Here is a 27,920-nt window from a genome sequence, read left to right on the forward strand (position 1 = left end):
CTCTCCAGGTTCACCGCTCCCCTGCCCCCACCTGTCACTCAGCACCCTCCTTCCCTTAGCTCTTGGTGGTCCCTTTGCCCCATCACAGGTCACCTGCAACCTCTCCACTTCAGGTCATGCTCTGCTGAACCAGCTGGCAGAGCCAGTTTCTCTGTTCCAGGCAGGTGACCCGTTGCTCCCCCACCACTTACCTTCCCCACCCAACCTGGCACAGAGTTTGCTGGAGTAAGTGGCACCAGCCCAGCTACGACACCCAGACCACGTTCTCCAACCCACACTTTCTAGTGCCTTCAGGTGCGTGCATGGCCCCCATCACCATGGTATATGGGCACCATATTGCTCCTCAAGCACCCAGAGGTAGGGCCGGGCTCTTTCACAGAGGGGGACTGAGGCCCAGCTTCTCCCCATTGGCTTTGGTGGAGTTAGGCACCTAAATACCTTTGATGCTCTGGGCCCCACTTGCACAGGGCACCTGGCCCAGCAGGGCACTGAACCCAGGTCTCCCTCGTGCCAAGCTAGTGCCCTAATCGCAGGCCCTTCCTTCCTCTCCATCCTTCTCTAGCCCCTGCTCCCTCCCACACTCCCCTCCCTGCTTCCATCATGGAGCTAATCTGGGCTATGAACCGAGGCTCCTCCACACTGGACCTATGATGCATGCTGCCTCCATCCTACTGCCCTGCATGTCTCCACCACCAGCCCTGCTACACCTTTCCCAGGCTCTCTCAGGGCAGCAGCTATCACCTTCCCCCACACCCCGGTGACTTTCATCCCTCTATCTCAGTGACCCCAAACATGGCCCTACTGGCTAACTCTAGCTAAGCTTCTGACCCTTCTTGGGACCAAACCATCCCTTTCCCAGGTGGCTCCCGATCTACAGCTTGGCTCTGATCACAGGCTTTCTCACCCACAGCAGGGAAATCTTAGTGCTTCCTGGCTAGGAGCCAGGGCAGTTGGGCTGGGCCTCCTGCCCCTGTCTGGAGCTCACAGGAGTCCTGTCATTACCAGCACCAGCAACACAGGAACAAGCAGAGATGGATCTGTGCCACAAGCCATGGCTTATTAATATTGGGTGTATTGCTGTAACACTTAGGAGCCCAGTCATAGAATCATAGAATATCAGGGTTGGAAGGGACCTCAGGAGGTCATCTAGTCCAACCCCCTGCTCAAAGCAGGACCAGTCCCCAATTTTTGCCCCAGATCCCTAAATGGCCCCCTCAAGGATTGAATTCACAACCCTGGGTTTAGCAGGCCAATGCTCAAACCACTGAGCTATCCCTCCCTCCCCCTGCCCTGTGCCCAGATCCTGTTGGGCAAGGCACTGTACAAAGAGACAACCCTCGTGCTTTGTCCAGCAGCCGGGACACAGACTGGGGACTAGGCAGACTGGTCCATGCCCCACATGCACCGCTGGGAGAAGTACGTTGGTTTGTGCAGAGATGCTCAGTGACATGGTTCCAGCACAAGTATGGAGACTGGGGAGGACCGGGTGAGCAGCTGGAGAGCGTACCTTGTTTGAAGTTCTCCAGGTTTCGGAATTCCACCAGCGTGTTTCCATAGTAGTAGTTTGTGACGTAGATCCGTTCATCTTTGGCTAGTGGATCCTTCATCCAAGCACCTTCATTCCGCCCGTAGGTGTTCTGGGTGGTGGGGCCTGAGATGGTGGAGAGCGTATCTTTGCAGCGTCCTAGGGCAGGGGAAAGGAGCAATCACTCACTCTGCAGTTACTGGGGATGCAGGGTCTACGCTGAGACTCTTCTCTAGTCACAGACTGAGGCATCAGCCCACTTCACACAGCTGAACAAGTGCCATTTCCCACCCACCCCAGCTGCTTCAGAAATCAGGGCCTCGAATTGTTCCTCATTGTCAGCCCCATGAGGCCAATGGATGTCCTGCCATGCCATGCTTCATAGGCACTAGCAGCCCTGTGCCTGGGGCCTGCAGGGTCCTCTATCAGACAGCCCTACTGCATTGAGCAAAGCCAACTCCCTTTGGTAAATTATCCCTGTCTGCTCCTGGATGAGACCAGTCCATTCCCCTGGAGCAGGGATGGCAAATGTGCCCAACGCCATTGCAGCATCCAGCAGGTGCTGGCACAGGAGCCAAACTCAGGGCCAGCGTCACTGCACAAGCTGCTGAAGTTCACAATGCTTTCAGGGGAACCTTGGCCATGTCACTTGCCATCGAAGCCCAGAGAAATTTGCAGTTTCTTGGGGTTCTCCAAAAATTGCTGAAATTCAAAGGGTTTGACTCTTAAATCCCTGCAGCACCAAGGCTGGAGCATGAGCAGAGCAACATTCACTCTGTCTCAGCCATGGACACAAAAGGATGTCTGCCTGCTAAATGCTGACAGGCATTTGTGCAGCTGAGCCCATGGCCTGGACTAGCGAGACTGGCTCAGGACCGGAGTGGTAGAAGGTGTTGCAGACCAGGATCCAGGGGCGACATTCACAAAGGCATTTGGGTCCCTAACTGCCTCTTTAGGCATCTAAGTCCAGCCTGTAGGCACCACTGATGCTCTCAAACGCACAATCAGCTGCCATCCAGCCCTGCAGGCACTTCAGTGTCCCCCCAGAGACTGGTGCTAAGGCCTGACATGAGTTAAGGTGATACATCTACCTACTCACTGGGGCCTGGCGCCCCCCACTGGGCTGCAGTCATGCTCCGTGGACTGCTTGCTCCTAGGCCAATGAATGTTTATGGAGCGGCATGTCTCCACTAGGAGAGATTGATGGGGAAGGACACTCACCTCGGAGGGGGAAACCTGGTTTCAAGTTTTTGCCCCAAGGCAGCTACAGCAATGATGGCATCTGGGGCTTCCACATCTCAGTGGAGCTGACCACTGGGCTGTCGAGGTAGTGAGGGGTCTTTGACCTGGCTCAGGTGTCCAACTCCCAGGAGAGGGTCACAGTTGAGAATCCTGCGCAGAGGGAGGTGCCTAGCAGCCCAGCTCCCTGGGAGTTAAGGTGCTTAAAGACCTTTGTGGTTCTGCACCCTAAGCCCTGCTACTTGCCTCTGTGGTCACTCCTGCCTAGCTTAAGCAGCTCCCTGTTCGCCTTATGGCTTCGGAGGATCCCATTCATCGGCACCTGACTCTTCCCATACAATGAATGGGAGCCTGGGCACCTAACTTGGGGCAGAGGATTCCACTGGATGGCAATGGAGGGTGGTATTATAGTGCCTAAACCCTGTTGTGAACCTCATCCCAGGGCTTTGGCAGAGCTGGAGGAGGAGGCTACCCAGCACCTGGCTATCCTGCTATCTCCTTCTCTTTCAAAGAGCTTGTGACGTGCTGTATTGGCCCCTTTGAAGGCCCCCTGCTGGAGGCCTTTCCTACCACACCCTACCCCAGAAAAGAAGCAGTGAAGGTGAGTCCTCCAGGCCTGCCTAGAGAGGCTACAGGGAAGCAGCCAATCAGAGCGCAGCAGGCCCAGTTAAAAGGCACCGCAGGGCCTGAGCAGCGTAGTTGTTGGCTGGGCCAAGAAGAGTGAGGAAGGAGTGGAATTGAGATCTTCAGTCCTGAGGTGAGGGAGAAGATGATGGACCCACATGGGAAGTGGCCCAGGGAATAGCAGCAGCAGCAGTTATTAAATGAAGCAGCATGTGGCTGTTATTTGTAGGATCCCTGGGTCGGGACCTGGAGTAGTGGGTGGGCCCATGTCCCCCCTCACTGGCAGGGTGGCCTGAGTCCTGAGAAGGGGATAGGGCTTTCTTAGAGGCCCAAGTGAAAGGCAGGGCTTAAAGAGTCTCCAGGGAGGAAGCCTTGCGGCACTGCTCTATACCAGGGCAAATATGGACTTAGAACTAGGACAGAGACAGGACTACAAGGGCACAGAGGCAGGCCCCGTTGGACCTCCTTCCTGTGTTTAGACAGTGTGTGACTCAGCCAGATGTCTGAGCCACTCAAAACCCACCTAATGAGGGCAACAACTGACAGGGGGCACCACAAGCGGTGAGTGCAGGTTCTCACCCAGCTGACAAGAGGCACTAACGAGAGGTGAGCATGCCCTGTCACAACTTGGTATCAGAAGGGGGATCTTTACAGATCAGCCCTTGAAACAAGGGGACAATGGAGGAGGTGATCTGCTGCTGTCCTGCCACTCACAGGCAGAACAGGACCCAGAGGTGAGCGACAAAGCTGATCAAAGGGATGGAATGCAAGCCATATGAGCAAAGGCTGAAGGAACTGGCTATCTTTAGTTTGGAAAATAGGAGATTAAGGGGTGATAGGAAAGCAGTCTTCAGATACTTGAAAGGCTGCCATAAAAAAGATGGAGAAAAGTTGTTCTCTCTTGACACAGAGGGTAGGACATGAGACAATGGGTTCATGCTACAGCACAACAGATTTAGATTAAAACTCAGGAAAAACTTCCTAACTGTAAGAGCAGCAGGACAATGGAACATACTGGCTAGGGATTGTGGAAACTCCTTCACTGGAGGTTTTCAAGAAGAGGCTGGATAGCCATTTGTCTTGGATAGTTTAGCCACAACAAATCCTGCATCTTGGCAAGGGGTTAGACTAGATGACCCTTGCAGTTCCTTATATTCCTCTGGTTCTGTGAACTATGGGGTATAGTGCCAGCAGAGACCAGGTCTTCATGGGAAAGGATTGTAGGGAGCAAGAACTGATCTGCCTCAAAGTTGAAAAGGAGGCTGGGGAACAGCAGTGCTTTCTGCTGCAAAAGGAGCTGACTAAGCTCCAGAACTTGCTCAAGGCCCAGCCAGGGTCAAAGCCCACCTTGGCTAAGATCTGGGAAGTCTCGAGGCTGAAGTGGCCTCCCTAGAAAAAGAGCTGGAATTGTGTGGACTGAGGTCATTACAGAAGGAAGATGGCTTGGACAAGTGCATCCATCCACCTGCTGAAGAAGAGAGCTACCCAATTGTGCGTCTAAACCCCCAGGATCCTGATATAGTGGCAGAGCAAGGCCACAAGCAGGAAAGGGCCTATCTTGAGGAAGGAGAAGGACCCATATTGTTCTACGGCCCAGAACATCAGCCACAACGTACTTTGGATCCAGCAGGAGAAGTGGGTGCGGATGAGTGAAGCATTGAGATGTTTTGGGAATAGGATGCCGTCCTTAAAGTTTGGAAGACCTGGACAGAGGTTGGATGTGCATAAAGACATTTTTAATTCTGAGGGCTGTGCCTGTGTTTGCATCCAGGGAGTCTCCTCTCTGAGACCAGGAAGCAGCCTTAAGTCAGTTCAACCTTGGTGAAATCATGGTGTTGACTACATCAGAAGTTGCTGGGAGCCAGATATTCACAGGGTGCAGCATGTGGTGAACTATGACATGACCCAAGATATGAAGCAATATATCCACCATATGAAGCATTTGAGCCCAAGTCCTGGTCATCTCAGATGATGTAACTGAGAAGAACAAGCACATTACCAAGAAGTTAGTAGATTTCCTGACTGCTGCTAATCAGGAAGTTCCCCCTTGGCTGCAGGACTTGGCCAAGTGTCGGCCATCGTAGAGCCCACCTATGGGTACGGTTTGGCTCTGCAGCAGAAGGTGTCACAGGGCTAATTAAGGAAGGAACCTGAACTGTAAAAGCCCTCCAAGGTAGAGAAGAAGACCCTGAGAAGTCAGGGCAGATTGTGAAAAGCTCTCCAGACCGAGGGCTGAGATGGAGAACCCTAAAGAGAGCAACAACTGTGAATAGTTTTCCAGGCAGAGAGGTCTGACAGGGAAAGCCCTGACTAACTGGGGCCTACAGGCTCTCCAGGCAAAGAGGCCTGGGTGAGACCCTGAGAAACCAGAATGCGGACTGTAAAACCTTTCTAGACAAAGAGGCCTGAGGGAGAAGATCCTGACCAAAGCAGGGCAGAAACTGGAAGAGCTCTTCAGGCAGAAAGGCCTCAGAGAGAGGTGTCTGAGCAGCCAGGACAGAAAGTGAAAAGCTATCCAGACAGAGGCGGGGGGCACCTGACTAACCAGGGTGGAGACTGGAAACAGAGTGAGAACCCTGATGAGTGGAGCAAAGTTGGTAAAAGCTCTCCAGACAGAGGTCTGGGAGAGAAGACACTAAGAAATGCAAAGCCTGGATAGGAGGGGACATTACCCTCCATAGTACCCCCCCACCCCAATCCTTTCTGCATGTGGGAGATATGTGATGGGTTGTATCAAGCCCTTTGAGGGCTCCCTGCTGGATGCCTTGCAGTTCTACCACACCCTGCCCCAGAAAAGAAGCAGTGAAGGTGAGTTAAACGAAGCAGCATGTGGCTGCTATTTGTAGTGTCCCTGGGTCGGGACCTGGAGTAGTGGGTACCTAATGAGGGCAGCAGACGGGGCAGGGAGACCAGAATGCAGGTTCCCACCCAGCTGACAGGAGGCACTAACGAGAGGGGAGTGCGCCCCATCACAGAGCCCCATTTCACTGAATATGCACAATTCTTCAAAGAGCTGCCTCAGTTAGTCCCTGACAGCCCCATCTGGGAGTGGGTGTGGGGCAGAGCAGTTGCTCTGGCTGACTGACGGGGGATTGCCCAGGGGCGTGATTGGCCAGTCTCATTTCCTGACTATTCAGCGCAGTGCTTCAGCGCACACTTCCCAAGGGCTGCTGTGCTCTGCAGCTTGGGCACCAGGAGACACTGCATCACTGTCTGGTGTCTGCAACTCCTCTGTTGCCCCTCAGAGCCCAGGCACTCGTCCACACACAGATCAGACACCCACTCAGCCTGTGCTGTCCCCATGCAATGGAGCCCACTCCAGCCACCTGCTGGAGTCACACATCCAGCCAGCGTCCACAAGCCAGTCCTATTCTAGTCTAGCTACGTTTTTATACCATGCTCATCACCGGAGCACCTTCCAGTCATGCTTTAAGCAATGTAACCACACATGTCACGTGGTGTTTGTTCTCTCATCCTCGCCCAGGGGCAGAAGTGTGTGCAATGGAGTGTCTTGTTTAGGTAGTGTATTTATTTAATAAATAAATAACACCAGTTGCTATGTCTTTATACTAGAGAAGGAAGGTCAAAGCACTGCACCTGGCCCTTGCAGCAGACGGTGGAGAAGTTTGGGATGGTCCTTGGTTCCCAGGAGAGTTCATTCCACAGTCTCTGATTACCCTGGAGAAAGTTCTGTCTCCCGTACAGACAAGCTTTACCCTTATTGCTGAGAGTTCTGTTATGCTGACTGTGGTCTGTGCTGGAGCTTTAGATGGTCTTTTAGGTATCCTGGGCCCATGCCATGGAGCACCTTGACAATAAGGGCTAAGATCTGGAACTTGATTGGATATTCTATGGGAAGCCAGTGTAGAGAGTGGAGGACAGGTTTGATATTCACATTGCCTGTTTTACTGAGGAGACTTGCTGAATCATTCTGTACTCGCTGGAGTTTCCTAAGTGCTGAAGGATGCACGTCCAGGTATATCACATTGTTGTCCAGCCACAAGGTGCTGAAGGCATGAATAACTGAGGGCAGGTTTTCACCCACCAGGATAGGATGGAGACCCCTAGTCAAGAAGAGATGGTAGAAAGTGTTACCCTTGGCCTTTTCAATGTGATAGCTCAGCATCAGCAAGGAATCCAAGAGAACTCCTAGACCACAGACTGAACTGACCAACTGTGGATGTGAACCTGCAATCAAAGGAGACTGCAACATGGCTGCGAGCTCTTCAGAACAGCTTCCTGTGCCCACCAGATCCCTCTGCCTTGCTCAGGTTCAGCTTCAGTCAGCTGTCCTTCATCCATAAGCTTATCTAAATCTGTGGGGAGGTAGTTGTATATGGTGAAAAAGAGGTAGAGCTGTGTGTCATCTGCATACTGCTAGCACTTGGCTCAGACCTTGCTCAGGAATGGGAGGTTTGGTGCAGGGCAATAGGTGGCTAGAACTGAAGTATTCAGGTGGATTTCTTCAGTATTGGTTGGACCAGTGTGTGCGGGAAGGAGGAGGGGAAGATTCCTTCCCTGCGTGAGGTGCTGGCTGTTTTGGTCAGGAGGGGCGCCAGTTGCACACACCACTTTCTCAAGCCAGGAAGTACCTGGGTTGCTTTCACAAGTTTAGTCAAGGCTCCTTTAGGGTGTCCAGGACTTCTTGAGGAGTGAACATGCTGAACAAGTCATTGCCTTCTATGATGAGATAACTGGCTCTGTGGATATGTGGAAAGCGGTGGATGTGATCTTGACTTCAGCAAAGCTTTTGATACAGTATCCCACAGTATTCTTGCCAGCAAGTTAAAAAAATATGGATTGGATGAATGGACTATAAGGTGGATAGAAAAATGGCTAGATTGTCAGGCTCAGTGGGTAGTGATCAATGGCTTGATATCTAGTTGGCAACCAGTATCAAGCAGAGTGCCCCAGGGGTTGATCCTCAGGCCAGTTTTGTTCAACATCTTTATCAATGATCTGGATGATGGGATTAATTGCACCTTCAGCAAGTTCGCAGATGACACTAAGCTGGGAGGAGAGGTAGATACGCTGGAGGGTAGGGATAGGGTCCAGAGTGACCTAGACAAATTGGAGGATTGGGTCAAAAGAAATCTGATGAGGTTCAACAAGGACAAGTGCAGGGTCCTGCACTTGGGACAGAAGAATCCCATTTACTGCTACAGACTAGGGACTGAGTGGCTAGGCAGCAGTTCTGCAGAAAAGGACCCAGGGGTTACAGTGGATGAGAAGCTGGATATAAGTCAGCAGTGTGCCCTCGTTGCGAAAAAGGCCAACGGCATATTGGGCTGTATAAGTAGGGGCATTGCCAGCAGATCGAGGGATGTGATCGTTCCCCTCTATTCGACATTGGTGAGGCCTCATCTGAAGTACTGTGTCCAGTTTTTGGTCCCCCCACTACAGAAGGGATGAGGACAAATTGGAGAGAGTCCAGCGGAGGGCAGTGAAAATGATTAATGGGCTGGGGCACATGACTTATGAGGAGAGGCTGAGGCTTATTTAGTCTGCAGAAAAGAAGAGTGAGGGGGGATTTGATAGCAGTCTTCAACTACCTGAAGGGGGGGTTCCAAAGAGGATGGAGTTAGGTTGTTCTCAGTGGTGGCAGATGACAGAACAAGAAGCAATGGTCTCAAGTTGCAGTGGGGGAGGTCTAGGTTGGATATCAGGAAACACTATTTCACTAGGAGGGTGGTGAAGGACTCGAATGGGTTACCTAGGGAGGTGGTGGAATCTCCATCCTTAGAGGTTTTTAAGGCCTGTCTTGAGAGCCCTGGCTGGGATGATTTAAGTTGGTGTTGGCCCTGCTTTGAGCAGGGGATTGGACTAGATGACCTCCTGATGAACTCTGGGAGTGCGGGTGGGCTGCTGTTGGTGGGTGCAGACAGGTGAAGCCATGCTGTTTGAGAAGGCCTCTCGAATGTGCATGATCCATCAGTGACCTGGGCAGTGCTTGGTGCTCAGCTCTGAGGCAAGCTGTAGGCACTAAGGGTTGATGATGTGATTTACTTCTCTGGACAGCTCCATAGGGTGAGATTTGGCAGCCTCGATGGAGGCTGGTAGGAAGGTTCTCTTAGCCTGTGATACAGCCTCACCATAGACGATTCCCGCCACCGGCCCTGCCACCCTCTCCTCCATGGGCCCTGGTCTGTTACCCAACACAGCAGCGGGCCCGCTCGTTCATCTGGGCACACCGGTGGGGCCTCCCCTGGGACCCGAGTGGAGTTGACAATGGTCACAGATGGAGGAGGGGTGACCCCAGGGATCAGGGCCACCAGCAATGATCAGGCTGACGCCCTGCCAGGTATTGGGGGTCCCAGGTGTCCCTCCAAGCTTGGCCAGGGGGCAGTCCCTCTGGACATGCCCCGCCACCCGGCGGAGAAAGCAATGGGCCTCCCCTGAAGAACAGTAAACCCTATACTGGGCCCCTTGGTGGGGCACCAGAAAGGACCCCTCCAGAGCCTCCCTGTCATGTGCCGCCGGGGGCACTTGAATCTGCACCTGCCGGCAGAACGATAAAATGTGGCAGAGCGTGTGGTCCTTGCAGCCCAATGAAAGGGGGCTGAGGACGGACAGGCCATTCCCCAGGGTAGAGAGGAATGGCAAAAGGGTGGCATTGGGGAGGAACAGAGGAGAACACAACCCATATGTCCAGGTCCTCCAAAGGCTCGAGGGGGACATGAATGCCCCCCAGCGCCAAGCCCCTCTCCACCGCCTTCTGGGCAGCGGCCTCCAACGTCAGGAAAAACACCATTTTCCCTAACATCTTAAAGGCTGCCACCATGGCCGCAGGCCCTGCCACCATGGCCGCGGGCCCTACCACCCGCTCCATCATCCACATGTAGGCTTCCACATAAGGAAAGGCAGACACCAGGAGGCAGTACACCCTGTGCCCCCTGGTGAGGGTGGGAAAGGGTCCCCATCCACCGGGAATGGTACTCCAGGAGTCGGCTGGAGCAGAAGCCAAAGCGGCGAGCAGAGGGGTGGTAGCCACCTGGGCATACGCCTGGGGGGCCAAGGGAGCAGCACCACCAGGGCTGGTAGAGGGAACAATGGGTCAGGGTAAAAGTGGGGCTGTGGAACTCCTCCCACTTCTCCCGGCATACTCCACAGAGGGATGGATCCTCGGGGCTGGCGGCCAGACTCTCCAGCTCTAAGACCTCCCGTTCCAACTGCTCTATTGCCACATCCCTCTGCCAGCTGGCACCCCGGGTGTAGTTGTGGCAGAAGAGCTGGGCGCGCACCTTCCCCACGTCCCACCACCGCTGTGCCGACGGAAAGGCACACCGCTACCCTCACCAGGCAAGCCAGAACTCCCGGAAGGACACCACAAAGCCCACATCCTCCAGCAAGCTGTTATTAAAATACCAATGGGCCAGCCCTGGCCTCTCCACCTGAGAGAGGCCGTCACAGTCACCAGATGGTGATCTGAGAATGGGGCCAGCCGGATGTTGGAGGAGTGGGCCCGTGAAAGGTGATAATGTGGTATGTAAATGCAGTCCAACTAGGAGTAGTGCGACCAACGGGCCTCCACCCGGACAAAGGTGAACGTCAATACATCATCCGGGTGGTGGTCACGTCAGACGTCCACCAGGGAGTGACAGTTGACAATCTCCTGGAGGACATCCGTGGCAGCTGGACAGCGCTTGGCCCCTCGAGCAGTCCCGCTCATCAAGCGTGGTGTTAAAGTCCCTGCCCAGGAGCAGGCACTCGTGAGGATCCAAAGAGCCGAGGAAGGCGGACGCCTGCTGAAAAAAATTGCAGCTGCTCCAGGCCCGATGTCGGGGCATAGACATTGACAAGATTGACCATCAGCCCCTCCATGCGGACCTGGAGGTGCAGCAGGCAACCCTCAACACCTCGGGCCGTAGGTCAGGGGAGAACAGGGTTGCCACTCCAGCCGTACAAGCTGTGAGATGGCTAAACTAAACACTGTCCCTCCACTCCAGCCACCAACTGGCTTTGGCGGCTGGATCCATATGGGTCTCCTGCAGGAAGACTACAGAGTACCCTCCCTCCCAAAGGAAGGAGAGCACCTGGCATCTGTGGAGACCCACCCTGCAGCCCTGGGTGTTTAGTGCGGCAAAGGTGGTGGGTGCCATAGGGAGGGCTGGGGGGGGATCCTTGCTGGCAGGGACGCTCACAGCCACGATTGGACCATGCAGCAATCTTTGACCAACCCCATAAGTAAGCAGGGAGTCATGGAAGCAGTGGGTCTGCTGGTAGGCCAAAGCGCCAAGCCTCCTGGTCCCTCTACCTTCCCCCAAAATGGCCCTCAAGGCCCAGAGGATTTCATGGAAGTCCTCCCAGAGCTGGATTGCAACCTGCCCCTTGTTCTGGGACCCACGGGCATCCTGGAGAAGCTCTCACACCTTTTCTCACAGCCTATTGGGGGGTGGGGTCGCTGGCCCCTGGCCGTCCTCCGGCGGGGCCCCTGTCAAAGCCCTGTGGCCTACTGAGCCGGGCAGGCAGGGGGCAGACCCCCAGAGTGGTGCCCGCTGTGCTGGCACCACACAACCCACCTCAGCCCCCGGCTCAGGGGGGAGGTGGCAGAGGGAAAATAGCAGCCCCTAAGGGGTTGGGACAGGAAAACATGAAGGCCGCTGCCTCGGGGGTCATCCTCCAGGGAGGGGAACAAGATGGCCCCAGAAGCAGCAATAGCAGCACGGGAAGGGGAGCGGGTCAGGAGCAGGGTCAGTGAGAGGGGCAAAGTTGGAATCACAGGCCCCAGCAGCTGAGCCACTGTGGGGGTGACACCTCTCGGCCAGGCTCGGGGGTCTGGGAAGTGGGAAGGGGGTCCTTCGTGATTCCAGGCTCTTGCTCCATGGCAGGTGATGTGGCCACGGCATCGATAGGTGAGGAATCAGCAGTAGGGCCCCCACCTGGGAAGGAGGTCAGCTGTCCAGCAGCAGTGAGGGATACTCCTGGTAACTCAGATCCCATCCGTGTGGCACTGGCTGTCACCTCGATTGATTTGGCGGCCGTTAGCGAGGTGCCATCTGTGGCCGGGTTGGTGGAAGAGTCCAGGGGTTCCTCGGAGATGGGAGCGGAAGCAGCGGTGAGGGGGAGGGAGCATGGGGAAAGGGAGGCTGGGGTAAGGTCGCCCAGATCGAGGCCTGCTGGCAGAGGGTCATCCTCCCCCCGGGTGACTGGGGTCAGACCCAGGCCCCTCCATCTCCTCAAAGATGGAGGGGAGATCGCCACCCACCACCTCAGGGACTTCTCCACTGGCACCCAAAGCAATGCTCACCTCGGGGCTTGCAGGGGCATTAGGTGGAAGGAGGTGCTCCATCGGGGCTCCCCCAGAGGAAGGACTCCAGAGGAGGGACAGTGCTACCCTTCATTGCTGCCATGCCTGCCCCAGCCGGCACAGGTGGATGGAACTCACCAAGGGGCAAGGCAGAAGGCTTGGTGTCGGTGGCCTCTTTCCTGGTCTTTCGGACGGGGCGGGGGGGTGGGTCTCCGCATCAGGTGGGAGGAGCAGAGCTCAAGCCTTCCACTTGCGCTGCTTGCCCCGCTTCCCCTGTACATGGACCCAGCCCTCCATGGTGTCATCTGTGGGCTGGCTAACAGGAGTTGGGCCAGGGGGCAGGGGCAGTGGCGTGGGAACTCAGGGAGGTAGTGGTGAGGTGGCACGAGGGAGGAAAAACTCCCCCCCCCGCGGCACGCCTTCTCCATGCCCAGCGGTAATCCCGCCACACCCTCCTCCATAGGCCCTGCCAGACTGCACGCAGCAGAAGCGGGGCTCTTCCGCTCATCTGGGTGCACTGGGGTAGATGCCCCTGGGGCCCAAGCGGGAGCAGCGGTGGGTCGGGGAGGTGGAGGGGTGGCGTCAGGCAGCCAGGGGCACCAGCGATGATGGGTCCGGCGCCCTGCCAGGGCTCAGGGGTCCCAGACACTCATCCATGCCTGGCCAAGGAGCAGTCCCTCCGGACATGCCCCATCACCTGGCAGAGGTAGCACCAGACCTCCACCGTAATGCACCCTGCAGCGGGCCCCCTAGTAGGGGACCAGAAAGGACCCCTTGAGCGCCTGTCCATCATGTGCCACCAGCAGCAGTTGAAGCTGTACCTGCCAGCAGAACGAGAGGACATGACGGAGGGCGGGGTCTTTGCAGTCCAGGGAGAGAGGGCTGACTATGGAGAGGGGTTTCCCCAGGGTAGAGAGGCAAGGTAGCAGGGCGGCATTAGGAAGGAACGGGGGGGACAGAGGTCAGGACCAATCAGACGCCCAGGTCCTCCAGCAGCTCCAGGGGGATGAGCACGCCCCCTACTGCCAAGCCCTTCTCCACTGCCTCCTGGGCGGTGGCTTCTGATGCCAGGAAGAAGATGACCTTCCCGTACATTTTGGAGGCCGCCACTATGGCTGTGGGCCCCACCACCCTCGCACATAGGTCTCCACGTGGGGTGAGGCAGGCAGCAGGAGGCAATGGACGCCATGCTTCCTGGTCAAGGTGGGGAAGGGGTCCCGGCTGCCAGAGATGGTAGCAGAGACGATGGCCGGGAGAGATAATGTAGCAGCAGGCAGGGGAGCTGCTGCCACATGGGTGTACGCCCTGGGGGCCAGCAGAGGGGCACCTGCGGAGGTGGTAGAGGGAGCAATGGAGAGGGATGCCGCGGCCAGTGGTGGGGCCACGGCAGAGGGGGCAGCGCCTACCATGGAGGGCCTAGCCTGTTTGGCAGGGCCTTTGCCCTTCTTTTTCCCTTGGCCTTTTCCACCAGCTGGGGGTCCCCCTCCCGAAATCAGAGGGGGCAAGGGACATGGCAGCCGTGGAGTCCACCCCTTTGCCCACCGCCACCGGTGTCCCAGCGGGGGCAGTAGCAAGTAGTTTGGCAGCACTAGTTGAGGTGGGAGCCACAGGGGATGACGGGGGGAGCAGGTGGAGGAGGGGCAGTGGGGGCTGCTCAAGGGGTCCCACCCATCTTGTCCCCCGCCATAGTGAGCAGGGAGGGAGGCCCAACACTGGTGGGGCGAGAAGGGGAAATGGGGAACAGGTCAACCACTCCTCCCTGCTAGGCTGCAGGCAGGGGAGGAGGGTGCCAGAAGGAGAGGGCTGGATGCGTGGAGGGGCTACGAAGGCAAGGACTGGGATGGGGTTCAGTCACCAACACAGGATGGGATTCTGGCTCCTTTAGCTGCACTAGGGGAGGGGAAAGTTATAATAGCAGTGGGTGGGGGGGTGCAGTGATACCAGGGTTCAAACTGAAACAGGGGAGGGGCACAAGTGCATGGGAGGAGGCATGAACACACAGACCAAGGGGCTAATCAGGGCAGGAGGGACCATGGTGGTGGGGGGCGGGGGAGAACAACCAGGCAGGAGACAGGACAGGGAAACCAAGGTGCTAGCCTCAGAGGCTGGAGCAGGACAAACAAGCAAACAAAACTGCAGAGGGAAAAGGGCGGGGCAGGCAAACAAACTAAAGCTGCTGAGGGGCTGGGGCAAAGTGGGGGAGCAAAGGCTGGAAGGGGCAGGCAGTAAGGGGAAAATCTGGGGGTCTGCTGTGGGGGATATCAGACCGGGGAGGGGGCACATGCACCGATGTGCGCTTGCAAAAAGTCAGTGTGGGCTGGCTGCTGCTTCAGGCCCAAATGGCAGCGAAAGGGCGTGGCAAGCTAGACGAGCAGGTGAGTTCTTGAGGCAGGAGATGAGGCAGATGGTAAGCGGTCAGTGGGGTAGGGTGGAGGGAAGGCAGGGACACAGATGGACCAGGCTCCACACCACACCTCCTATGTCCCCACAAACACAGTCAAGACCCCCACCACAAGAGCACAGTTTGAAAGTTACTCAGTCCTTGAAGGCCCCCTTCACAGTGATCTGCAGAGTCTCTGCATGCTGTCTCAGCAGCAGATGGTCCCCTTCTTCCTCCTCCTCGAGGCTCCAGCAGTTTCCAGGCAGCAAACACAAAAGCAGCTCCAGCAGCCAGGCAGGAAGGACTCCTCTCAAGTGGTGATGGTGTCCACAGCAGCAGCTGGGGTCCCTCACTCCCCTCCTCTGGGGAGTGGGCCAGCAGGCCCTCCAAGGGGCTGCAGCAGGAGCAGGAGCAACTGTGGGGGGGGGGGCACCAGCCAGCTAGGAAGCAGAGAAGGGGGTGGGGGGTCTGGTCCAGTCAAGGGAGGAGCTGGAGCAGCAGCAAGAGCCCAGGACCTAACAGTAGCCCCCTACCGCCCTCCAGCCCAGAGGCCTTATTGGGCTCCAGGAAGTCCCACTGCTAAAGGATCGCCCCCCCAGCCTAAGAGGGGGGTCCACAGGTCCTGGAAAACCAAATAATTACGGGGGACAACTAATGAACAACAGGGTCAAATGAAGGGAACCGGATGGGGACACCGAGCAGAGAACCCTGGACAGCGCCCACTGCTCCTCGAAGGCATCAAGGTAGTCAGTGGATGCCGCCCAGAGGAACTCTGCCTAGAGGTGTGAATGGACAGAGGATCGGAAATAGGCCTCACAGTCACAGCAGACTCCCTTGGCCAACCTCCTCACCCTGGTTTTATAGATGGCCACTTTAGCCAGGGCCAGGAGGAGGTTGACCAGGAGGTCCCGTGACTTTGTGGGGCCAAGGATATGGAGTGTATAGATAAGGAGGTGAGGGGGAAAGTGCAACCAAAATTTTAACAAAATATTTGTGAGGAGCCTGAATAGGGGCTGCAGCCTGGTGCACTCCAGGTATACGTGTGCCAGGGTTTCCCTCATGCTGCAAAAGGGGCAGGTGTTTGGGATTGGGGTAAACGGCGCCAAGTACACGCCCGTGCTCACAGCTCCGGGAAGGAACTGCCAACTAATATCCCTGGCGGGCCTCAGGACCAGGGTAGAATATAGGCCGGCCCACCCTCTAAAGGTGGCAGGAGGTCCGCCACTTCATGTCGGGGCGGGGCACGAGGATGAGGATGTGAAGGGTGTGGAGCACGAGCGTGTATAGATGTTTCCTTGGTGTGGTCTGGAAACGGACCGGCTGCAGCTCATGTAGCTGGCTCACAGTAAAGAGGCGGGGGGGGGGGGTGGGGTCGGTCGGGTCCACGGGGCAGGGGCCCAATGAAAAGGGCCGGAGGGCCTGGAGTGGAGGGTGGGTGGGGCGCGCCCTCTCTTAGGACCCGGTCGAGGTAAACCCGAGCAGTTTCCTGTGCCGCTACGCTCCACGCCGGACTACTTGCACCATAAAGGAGCCTCTGCAGGGCCTGGAGGCAGAAGACATGGACCTGAGTGTGGAGACACTTCAGGCCCTGCCCTCCCTCCTCCAGGGGTAGATGGAGAACCCCTGCAGAGACCCAGTGTAGTAATGACCAGAGGAACTCCAGAATCGATGTCCGGAGGTTGGCCAGGAAACCCGGGGCCGGAACTAGGGTGTTGAGCCGGTACCAGAGCATGGACAGGACTAGTTGATTCAGCACCAGTGCCCTCCCTCGAAGGGAGAGGCACTGGAGTAGTCCTGTCCATCTCCGGAGCCGCTCTACCACCCTGCTCTCTAAACCATGCCAGTTCTCCCATGGAGACGGATTGCGTGGCAGAAAGGTAAACCCTGAATTAGAGCAGCGGACCTGCGCTCCACCAGATGGCCTGAAGCGCGGGTGGGACGGAGCTCGCCTGCCACCAGTGCCCTACCACCAAGCCAGAGCTCTTGACCCAGTTGACCCAGGCGGAGGAGGCTGCCAAGTAGATGGCCTGGCAAGCCTCCACCCATGCCAAGTCGCTTGGGTCCTGGGCCACGAGGAGCACATCGTCGGTGTACGCCGACAGGACCAGCCACAGCTCCGGCTCCCGCAGCACCAACCCCATCAACCTCCTGTGAAGGAGACAGAGGAAGGGCTCAATCGCCAGAGCGTACAGCTGTCCCAAGAGGGGGCACCCCTGCTGTACTCCTCACCCGAAGCTGACCGGTTTGGTCAGGGTCCAGTTGAGCCTGACCTGACACTCTGCAGAGGCGTACAGCACCCGGAGAAAACCCACAAACAGGTCCGAAGCCAAACGCTCGCAGGGTGCTCAGGAGATACCCGTGGTCCACCCTGTCGAACACCTTCTCCTGATCCAGGGACAGGAGGGCAAATGACAGACCGTCCCTACACCTGAATTTCAAGAGGTCCCAGACCAGATACAGGTTGTCAAAGATGGTGCGGCCCGGGACGGTGTAGGTCTGGTCTGGGTGGATCACATCCGCCAGCATGGACCCTAGCCACAGCGAGATGGCTTTCACTATGACCTTGTAGTCCATGCTGAGGAGCAAGACGGGACGCCAATTTCATAAAATGCGGAGGTCCCCCTTCTTCGGCAATAAGGTGAGCACAGCTCGCCTGCACGAAAGAGGAAGGACCCCGCTCTGCAAAGACTCAGCCCAGACAGTGACTAGGTCTGGGCCTAGGACGTCCCAGAACACGCAGTAGAACTCCATGATCAGCCCGTCTATGCCTGGAGATTTATTGGTGGGCATGCGGCAGAGGGCTCCCAAGAACTCGGCCAGAGTGAGAGGCAGCTCTAGCCGGTCTCAGTCGCCCACACTGACCATTGGGAGTTCATCCCAGAGCACTCTGCAAGCATTAGGATCGGTCGTATCCAGGGAGAAAGGCCTGCGTAGAAGGCCCTGGCCCTCCCGCACATCTCCACTGTATCCGGGGGGGGGGGGCATCCTCTCCTCTCGCAGCATATGGGGGGCCGGAATCACTAGCCCCCGGCTTTCCTCCAGGGGTGACCACTGACACAGTCCCGTGGCCCACCGAGACAGGCAGTCAAGGGGTGGACTCCCGATGTGGCACCCCATGGGCTGGCACCACGCGGTCCCCCTCAAACCCCAGCTCAATTGGGGGTGGCGGAGGGAAGATAGCAGCCCCTGGTGAGCTCCCTGGGGGCTATCCTCTGGGAGTGAGGAGATGACGGCCCCAGGGGCGGCAATGGTATCACGGGAGGTGGAGGGGACAGAGATGGGGCTGGCATCAGGGGCAGGGCAGGAATTCAGAGTAGGAGCAGGGCAGGGGTCAGGAGCAGAGTTAGGGAGAGGGGCAAAGGCACGATCCTGGGCCCCAGTAGCCAGGCCGCTGGGAAATGGCCCCTCTCGGGCAAGCTCAGGAATCTGGGGGGTTCGGAAGGGGGCCCTCCGTGATGGCGCCAGCCGTCACCTCAGTAGGCTCGGCGGCTGTCAGCAGGGTGCCACCCGCGGCTAGGCAGATGGAGGAGCCCAGGGAACCCTCAGAGGCGGGAGCGGAAGCAGCGGTTAGGGGGAGGGATCATGGAGAAGGGGGGGCTGGGGTGAGGTCGCTCAGTTCGAGGCCCGCTGGCAGAGGGTCGTCCTCCCCCTGTGTGATTGGGGTCAGACCCAGGGCCTCGATCTCCTCGTAGATGGAAGGGAGCTCTCCTTCCACCACCCTGGAGTTCTCCCCGCCAGTGCCCGAAGCGACGCTCGCCCCAGGGCTCACAGGGGCTCCAGATGGTAACGGGGCAGGAGGGGCTCCATCGGGGGCCTTGGAGGGAAGGGACTCCAATAGAGGTGTGCTGCCACGTCTTCCCCGGCCGGTACCGGGGGATGGAACGCACCCACAGGCAAGGCAAAAGGCTCGGTATCGGTGCCCCCCTTTCTTGCCTTCTGGGGGGCTTCCGCATCGGCGGAAAGGAGTGGAGCTCAAGCCTTCCGCTTACCCCACTTCCCCTGGACTAGGACCCAGCGCTCCATGGCATCATCCGGGGGCCAGCTAACAGGGGTCGGGGCGGGGGACAGGGGCGATGGCTCAGGGACTGTGGGAGGCAGTGGTGGGGGTGGCATGAGGGAGGGAAGATTGCCCCAGGGCGGGCCCTCTCCCATGCTTCGTGGTATCCCTGCCACACCCTGCTCTGGGGGCCCCGCCAGATGGCAGGCAGCAGAGGCAGGGCTCTCCCGCTCATCTGGGTGCACTGGGGGAAGCACCCCTTGGGCCCGAGTGGGAGCACTGGTGGACTGAGTAGGAGGAGGGGTGGCTCCAGGCACTGGGCAGCCAGGGGTGCCAGCGATGACGGAGCCGGTGCCCTGCCGGGGGTCCCGGATGCCCCTCCTTGCCAGGCCAAGGGGCAGTCCCTCCGGACATGCCCCATCGCCCGGCAGAGGTAGCACCAGGCTGGGGGCTTGCTGAAGGGGGTCAGTCCAGAGGGAGGGGGCACGTGCGCCTGCAAAGAGTCAGTGCAGGCTGGCTGCTGCTTCTGGCCCAAAAGGTGGTGAAAGGTGCAGCAAGCCAAGCAAGCAGCGGAGTCCCAGAGGCAGGAGCTTGAGGAGGCAGCGACCACAGTGGTGGTGGGAATTGGGGGGGACACACAGATGGACTGGGGTCAGGCTCCATGCCACACCCCGTGTCCCCACAAACACAGTCAAAACCCCCACCACAAAAGCACAGTTCAAAAGTTACTTAGTCTTAAGGCCCCCTCCACAGTGGTCTCCAGAGTCCCTGTGCACTCCCCCAGCAGCAGATGGCCTCATCCCCTCCTCCTTTGGGGTCTAGCAAGAGCTCCAAGCAGCAAAGGCAGCAGCAGCTCCAGGCAGCAGCCTAATGGCCAGGCAGGCAAAAAGGACCCCTCACAGGTGGTGTCCTCAGCAGCAGTAGCAATGGCTGGGGCAGACGTCTCTTACTTCCCCCCTCTGGGGAGCAGGCCAGACCCCCCCCCCCCCCAGGGGCTGTAGTTGGAGCAGTTGCAGCACTCAAGGGTGGGGGGGTGTCCAGCAGCTAGCCAGCAACCAGGTAGCAGAGAAGGGGGGTGGGTGGTGTCCAGCCCAGCCAGGGGAGCAGCTGGAGTGGTAGCAGCAGCAGCAAGAGCCCAAGGCCCAGGAGCAGCAGTCTCCCTCCAGGCCAGTTGGGTTCAGCAGAGGAGCCAAAAGTGGGTCTACTGGTCACTGGATGAACAGGTTTCTATTCCCTGACTGACCAGAGCAGGGACTGCTCTCTAAGCCAGAGGGGAAAGCAGGGAGGTCAGCCTGTGGAGGAGCAGATCCCTGTTCCCCAGATAGCCAAACAAAGGCTACTCCAGGCCAATTAAGATTCCTGATGCCAATTAACACCTAGGCTAATGGAGACAGCTGGAACCAATCAAGGTTCGACTTATACTGTTTAAAAGCGCTCCTTCCAGTTCCCTTAGGTAAGCCAAGGTGGAAGGAGTTAGAGGAGAGGAAGTATTGCTGAAGCCTGAGGTTAGGGTGACGTTAGAAAAGGGGATCATGGGGAAGTGGCCCAGGGAGTCAGAGCAGCTCTAGTGGTGAAGGGGAAGCTACCAACAGCTGCTACTATAGGGTCCCTGAGCTGGAACCTAGAGTAGTGGGTGGGCCTAGGTTTCTTCTCTTCTCCCCCCCCCCCCCCAAAACAAAACAAAAACCCCACCCCTTGAGAGGGGGAGCAGGACTTGCTCCAGGTGGGATGTTGAACTGTGTCTATTAAGCTCAATGGAGTGACAGAGACTGTGGGGTATTCCCTTTTCCATACTGGCCTGTGATGACAATAGCTAGGTAGGCTGTAACTCTTGCTGTTACACTAAGAAAGGGAGGTCACATTAAGGGCCTTTGTGGGTTTCTGAGGCCATTAAATCCACCTGGAAGTGCAGGACCCACCTATACAGGCTTGGGACTTTGTCACAGGAGCCAGTGTGTCAATGGCTGAGGCTAGTGGCACAAGCTAGTGATTCAGCAGACACTCAGCTCCTTGTCCTGTGGTGGGGTGCTGTTATCCTTGAGCAGGCTTTGGAATTTGTGAGAGTCTGAGACTTTGTACTCAAATCAAGATCATTGGTCTGACTTGTCTGCATACTGGATGAGCTTGCACCATTGCCTAATAGGGGACGGTGTGTCTAAGCCAGTGGCTAGTGGTCCTGACCTCTGTCTTGATGCCTCGGTCAAAGCTAAAGGACAGGGTGTGACCGGCTGGACGAGAGCTGACCTGTGAAAGTCCAGGGAGACATATGAGGAGAGTTTTGGGGGTTTTGCATTTGCAGCCTTGGCCTGGTGAAATCTCCCAGGATGACACATAAGAATGGCCCTACTGGGTCAGACCAAAGTAGCCAGTGCCAGGTGCCCTAGAGTGAATGAACAGAACAGGTAATCATCAAGTGATCCATCCCCTGTTGCTTATTCCTATCTTCTGGCTAGGGACACCATTCCTGCCCAGGAGCGCCTCTAGGAATCCTGTACTCAGTGGTGGTCTGTAAATGAGCATAAAATCCATGTCTGCTTTGGCTCTGGTTTCTACTGGCAGGTGAAAGGATTCAAACGAAGCTGTTTTACCTGAGTCGCCTCTCTCCCATTTGCCGTGCCAGATGCCTTCTTGCCCCATTGAGATCTGTGAGGTACTGAGCACCTTGGGCGGGCAAGGTGGGCTGGCACAGAGCTTGTGGTGTCATCCAGTCAGATACAGTGATGAGTGCTTCATCACTGATAAGATTGTGTGTTGTTCATTAGCGACCAGTCCTCAGCCAGGCTGCACCATCCAGTCCCAGCCAATGCCCAGTCAGGTAGAATCAGGGAGCCCTGGCCATGCCCAGCTAGGATAGCAGAGTGTGTCTGTTGAGGGACAGCGGGGAGTGTGTGTGTGTGTGAAGGGGACAAAGGGGAGGTGTCGGGTCGTGCTGGTGTGTGTGTGTTGAGAACAGCAGGGTGTGTGTATCAGGGGAGATGGCAGGTGAGATGATAGGTGTGTGAGAGGGCCAGCAGGGGGTGTGTGTGTCGGGGGAGATGGCAGACAGCAGGTGTGAGCGTCAGACGCATAGCAGGGGGCATGTGTGAGTGTGTCTGGGGGACAGCAGGGTGTGAGTGAGTGTGTCTGGGGGTCAGGGGGTAGGTGTAAGTGCCAGAAGGGTGGGTGGGGGTGTATCAGGGGGACAGTAGGGGCGTGTATGAGTATGTCAGGGGCAATGGCAGGTGTGAGTGTGTCAGGTGGGACAGCAGGAGGTGTGTGTGCATCAGAGGGATAGCAGGAAGCATGTGTGTGTGCATCCAAGGGACAGCAGGTGGTGTGAGTGAATGCATCTGGGGGTCAGCAGGGGGTGTATGTGAGTGGGGTGGACAGAAGGGGGCAGGTGTGAGTGTCAGAAGGCCAGCAAGGTAGGGTGTGTGTGTGTGTGTGTGTGTCAGGGGGACAGCAGGGACATGTATGTGTGTGTCGGGCGATGGCAGGTGTGTGTGTGTGGGCAGCAGGGGGTGTGAGTGAGTGTCAAAGGGACAGCAGGGAGTATGTGTGTTGGGGACAGCAGTGGGCAGGTGTGAGTGTGTGCAGGGGGACAGCAGGGGATGTGTGGGGGTGGCAGGCGGCACATGTGTATATCAAGGGAGGGAACAGGATGGCAGAAAGGAGGGCAAGGGGCATGTCAGTGTGTCTCCCACCCCATAGAAGTCACAATGTCCTGGTTTCCCTGCCCCCCATGCTTTGTGCAGGAGTCGCACTGCCCCGGGCTTGACTAGTCACTGGGGACAAGGGCAGCATGAGGCATGCTGTAGCCCAGTGGTCAGGGCACTCGTGGGAGACTCAAATGTGGCTTTCCCCCAGTGGGGGTGAGTGCTCTGGGCACTAGGTGTAAGGGAGCGCCTCTGCCTTGGTTATCTGGGAGGAAGACTGCCCTTGATTGGTGCCTGGCAATGGGAGAGGCTTCACAGAGAGGGGCCTCTCTTCTGTACTGAGGGGCCTAAGTCCCTTTTCTGGGCAGGGCTGGGGCCGTACCCTCTCCCAGCATTTCCTGCTGGCTCCTTTAGGCAGCTCCCTGTTCAGCGTGCAGACTACTGTGAATTTTTTTATTTTCGGCCCCTCACTTTCCCCGTGCACCATACGGGAGCCTGGGCAGCAGGGCCCCTAAAGCCAGGCATTGCAACACTCAGCCTGTGTCCCAGGTCGCGCAGGGCAATGCTGGCAGAGTGGGGAACTGAACACAGGTGGACCAAATGCCAGCCCAGTATCCTAACCACTGGGCCACCCTTCCTCTGAGTCCTTAACTCCAGCTGCTGTTGGCATCCTGCTGGGCCAAAATATTGCTGTTCATGCTTCTTTACAGGCCCTGTGTTCCAAGCTATTTTTGCAATGAGCCCTCCTCAACCTCTGGCACACCTCCTCTTCCACACACTGGTCCACAACAAACTTACCTGGAGACCAAGACCCAAGAGGAGTGGAGGAGGACTGACTCACCAATGATGCTTCTCAGATCTTCCTCGTCAAGGTTCTGTCTGGGCGTGGCAGGAAGTGTAGGGCTGGCTGGCGTCGGAGGGGCAGTAGCAGCTGACTCCTCACTTCTGGAGGCAGCCACGCTTGTCCCAGCTGTTGTCGAGATGTGGACCGTGGTGGTTGCCATAGCAATTGTAGCTTTGCGGAGGTTGGCTGTGGGTAGGATTGATGCAGTTGTGGGTGCCTGTGTACCTGTCTGTGTCGCAGTTGCTGGTGTCCATGTGGCTGGCTCATCTACTGACGCACCCGTGGTGATGGCTCCAGGTGCAGTGGTGGTCTCCAGCGTGGCTGGGAGCTGATCTACAACGGTGGTGGGAGCTGTAGGGGTAAGTGCTGGTGTCAGCTCATTGGAGAGGGATGGGGCAGCGGAGGACAACGGTGGAGACCTGGTGGCAGTTTCTGCTACTGGGGACCCAGCAATGGCAAGGGCAGCTTGTGAGATGTACTCCATGGTGGGGGTGATGTTTCGGAGTGTCAGAGGCCCTTCCGCTGGAGCTGGTGTCCTCGTGGTGCTGCTCCGCTCATGGCTGGTGTGCCTCAACAGCTGATCTTCAATCAACAAATCGACTGTGTGATCACCGCTGAAAGACTCATCCTCTGCCAAGCAAGCAAAACATGCATCACTGGGAGGTGCACGGCAGCCCCCGCCATGGTGGGACTAGAGCTGCGCAAGGGGAGCCTGGACTAGCCTGTCATGGTTCGAGAGCGCTCCAGAGTCAGGCTTGTCAGAGGACACAGCACAAAGCCCCTGTCTCCATTGCTTACTGAGCTGCCCCAATATTTACTCTGGGGGCACCTTGGGGGTGCGCTGAGCTGCTCAAAAGGAAATCCCCAGGCATCAGCAGTGGATAATTGGGGCCCACTGCGCAGTGCTGCTAACTCTCACAAATAACATGATATGGGCTCCTGTTGAAGGCAGTATTGCAATACATTCCAGCCTTCCTGTGACTTTTGGGGCACTCCTCTCTACAATGCCATGTAGCCCAGTGGAAGGTGTGCAACCACACAAGGCCCAGAGTTGAAATCTCAGCTCTTTCATTTGGTGGTGGTAATATTTGGCCATTACTATGGCCAAAGTTCATATCCATGGGGGGTAACTGTTCACCAATTTCAGAGCTAAGGTAGCTGAGATCTTGCATATGGTCACTGCGGACAGAGCTGGAAACAGAATTCCAGTCTCTTCCACCTTGTCCATCTGCCTTTCAGAAGGAACATGTCATATTAGGTACTTCTGTAATTCTCCACAACCCAGCATGGCACTGGGGCACTCTTTAGCAGCTTGATCTCATATAAAGGTTTGTGACTCTGCTACTGCTTGCCTGCTAAGAGATGTGGGTTTTAACTCAAGCATTAGAAGCCTCTGCTTTTTTACATCCAGAGGTCCAAGATTTAGTCCCCAGAGAGGAGCCAAACACAGGTGCTATTATATAAGCTCTGCTGCCTGTGACCACCAGACCAAAACCTTCTCCCAGAGCCAGAATCCAGATGCCCAGTGCCCCACTGCAGTATCCCAGCTACTGGTGTAACCCACTGGCCCCGTGGGCGCTGTGTCTCCTTGTGTGGGCTGGGCTGGTGAAAGAACACAGCATGCTTCCTCCCCTTACAGCTGACGAGGAAGCAGTCTATGCTGTGGATTTGAAGGCTACAGGTTCAAAGGCTGCTAATAACACATGTAGGAGAGAGGGGAAAAGTCACATCTTTGTAAGAAAATTAGTGTAGGAAGTTCAGAGTAATTATTGCAATGCCTCTGTATTCATTTAGCTATGAATGTGGATGTTGTGTTAATATTTGTTTGACTGTTGCATGTTTATTATTTGTATTTTGGTAAGGGGGGGCTGTCCTTTTAAGAGAAGGGTGCAGTTGTCAGTGGATTTGAGACTGAGAAGCATGGATTGGAGGGATATTTTGCCATTTCCAGTGTGCAGAGAGGGGAGCTCCCTTATGGTGGAACTGCTACACAGAGCAGAGGTTGCTCAAGACAATCTGCTGTCTTAGGCAGGACATCTGTATTCTTCCCCTGCCCTGCTCAGCCTCTAGGACAGAGGTTCTCCACACAGGGGTACATCAGACTTTCAGGAAGGGAGTGGGGGCATGGTGAGTGGTTATGGTAGAAGTGAGGGAGGCCAACTCTTGCAGGTTGCAGCATCACTCACTCAGGTTTGGCCTGGTCACCCTAGGCAGAATCTACCTCCCTAGGCAGGTGTTTAGTTTGCCTATAGCTAACTCCCATCATCCCCTTCCCCACTGCAAATCCCCTTCCTCCCAGGCAGCTCAGGGGAAGGATCGGTGCCAGGATCTGTTGTGAAGCTGTATGAACACCAGATTCCCTAGGAACTGCATGCGAAGCCATGTGTGGCATAGGCTGTGACTGCCGGACAGCGCAGCTGGGCACAGGACATATGGCATCACTTTGCTCTGCGCTGGCCAGTCAGCTCTTCAGGGCAGGCAATGGCTCTTGCTCAGTTTGTCCAGTGCCTAGCACAAAGCATCTCCAAGCTGAGATAAGCTCCTGCAGTAGGGGCAAAAACTGCTGGACTCGATGTACGTTTGTGAGGGCTGGGGATGGCGGGGAAGAGCAAAAAACAAAAAATGTGACTTAAACTTTAAAAACACCAGAACACCCAAGCCCCTGATCTTTGGGTAAGACTTGTGATTTCTGACTGTTTGGGGCTGGCAATACTGGGCATGGGCTTTCAGCAGCTTGGGTTTTTTAAGCCCTATGGGGAATCAGCAGGCCACTTGCTTGTGTTTGCTATTGAGCAATTACTAGGCTGCGTTCCTGGAGACTTCAAAACTAACAAATAGGAACCTTTGTTCAGTTCAAAGGCCCCTCCTAGCCTTTGCCATTTTCTCTCTGGGAGGTAATGACCCAGGATTGGCTCTTTAGAGTATGCTCTCTTGAAGCAAATATGTGCATCATACTGGGAGCCAGTATCAGGTACCGCGTCGGGCATGAATGTAGAGCTCAGAAACCTGTGTTCTAGTCCTGGCTCTGTCAGTGGCCTGCTGGGTGACCGTGGACCCCTTCTCTGTGCTTCAGTTTTGGGAATAAAGACGCTGACCACCTCTGTAACCCGCTGTAAGAGCTGTGTATGAACCTGCTATATTATATCATCACAAGGAACTGTCTGAGTGTGTTTCCCAGTCTAGTCCCTCGCCCTCCACATATCGTTTTCAGTTCCTAGATAACTGCTAGGCACTTTCTTTCAGTGCTGCTGGAAAAATCAGTCCTACTCCTTCAGGTAAGTGTTTCCCTAACTAATTGCTTCCCTAAATAGCCAGTATGGTGTCAGTTTGGGACTTAGCCCTGCATGGATGGCAGGTGAACCTCCCCTTTGGCGAGGCTACCCCTCTGACTGCACCCCTTTCACCTGAAGTCCCACCCCCTTCAGCCAGAGGAGCCCTGAGTTGCACCTGTGGCCGGAGGAGCTCTGGGCCGCCCACCCCAGCCAACTTCCCAGAGCTGGGCTGGCCCCAGCACCACCTCAAGCTGCTGGCCCGACCCCCTTGGCCAGCCTGAGTGCTGCCGTGGGTGCCAGCAGGCCCAAGCTCCAGGCTGCCGGCTGGAGCTGAGCCCCCGCCCACTTAAGGGAAGAGGGGGAGGCCTCAGGGTATAACATGGGCAGGGCCACAGCCTGGGTCAGTGGAGGCTTAGTCTGCCCTGGCCTTTGATATCCATCGCAAATGTAGCCCTGTCCTTTCTTTGGCTGATCACTGTAAATCCATCTATTTCAGCTTATACGAAAAACCACTCCCTACCCAAGAGAGGTCCTATTCATCAGTGTATTCAATCTGAAATTCTGTGAGTTTGGAAAGCGTGCTAGATATCACACACAGGAGGTTCATAGTCATCAATATGGCAGTTAGGTGGTGGTCTGTTTACTGCTCTGCTAATGTGTTCATATAGATTTGTAAATTCAACATCATACACTCGATTCATGGGGGTGTTAAACACATAGATTGTTTTCCAGAAGTCTATAGTAAGTGCCTTAATGGTTTTTTTTCTCATACTCCTCTATGTGGGATTTAAGACAACGCATCCATTGCCAGCATCTGCTTTTCAGTATGGAATTGGTTTCCTTCTTCCCTGTTTGGGGATCTCAGTGTGAATGCAACTGGCTGCCCTTCCTGCAGAAGGCCTGCACCTGGGCCTTCAGAAAATGCCTCTAGTTGACAGCACAAATGGCTGAATAACAGAGTACTTGAAAACTGGTGAATGGAGACCAGTATTCGATGGCTATTTGGGTCTGATTTCCCAGGGACAGGAAAGGTCATTTCCCACCAATTTCCTTCCAAGTTTATGACCCACAGATAGTTTGGGCATTAATTTTTCCAATTAGTTTACTAACCTCCTAAACCTCTGCAGACCCACTTTCAATTCTGAAGCAAGCATTTC

General features: G+C 56.2%; 2 protein-coding genes across 4 annotated transcripts in view; one reads left to right on the forward strand and one right to left on the reverse strand.

Annotated features, from left to right (window-relative positions):
* The window catches only part of ATF6 (activating transcription factor 6), a 408,864-nt gene that overhangs the window by 333,788 nt on the left and 47,156 nt on the right, over positions 1-27,920 (forward strand). The window lies entirely within an intron of this gene.
* Positions 1-27,920, reverse strand: part of OLFML2B (olfactomedin like 2B) — a 97,488-nt gene that overhangs the window by 1,825 nt on the left and 67,743 nt on the right. For all 3 annotated transcript variants that reach the window (XM_073356210.2, XM_073356208.2, XM_073356209.2), the window contains 2 exons: positions 23,489-24,121; positions 1,508-1,684 (listed from right to left, as the gene is read on the reverse strand). In XM_073356210.2, coding sequence (XP_073212311.1) covers positions 1,508-1,684; positions 23,489-24,121 — 810 coding nt within the window. The remainder of the gene's footprint in view (positions 1-1,507; positions 1,685-23,488; positions 24,122-27,920) is intronic.

The sequence above is a fragment of the Lepidochelys kempii genome, chromosome 8 (genome assembly GCF_965140285.1).
Source record: "Lepidochelys kempii isolate rLepKem1 chromosome 8, rLepKem1.hap1, whole genome shotgun sequence".
NCBI classification, from domain to species: Eukaryota; Metazoa; Chordata; order Testudines; family Cheloniidae; genus Lepidochelys; species Lepidochelys kempii.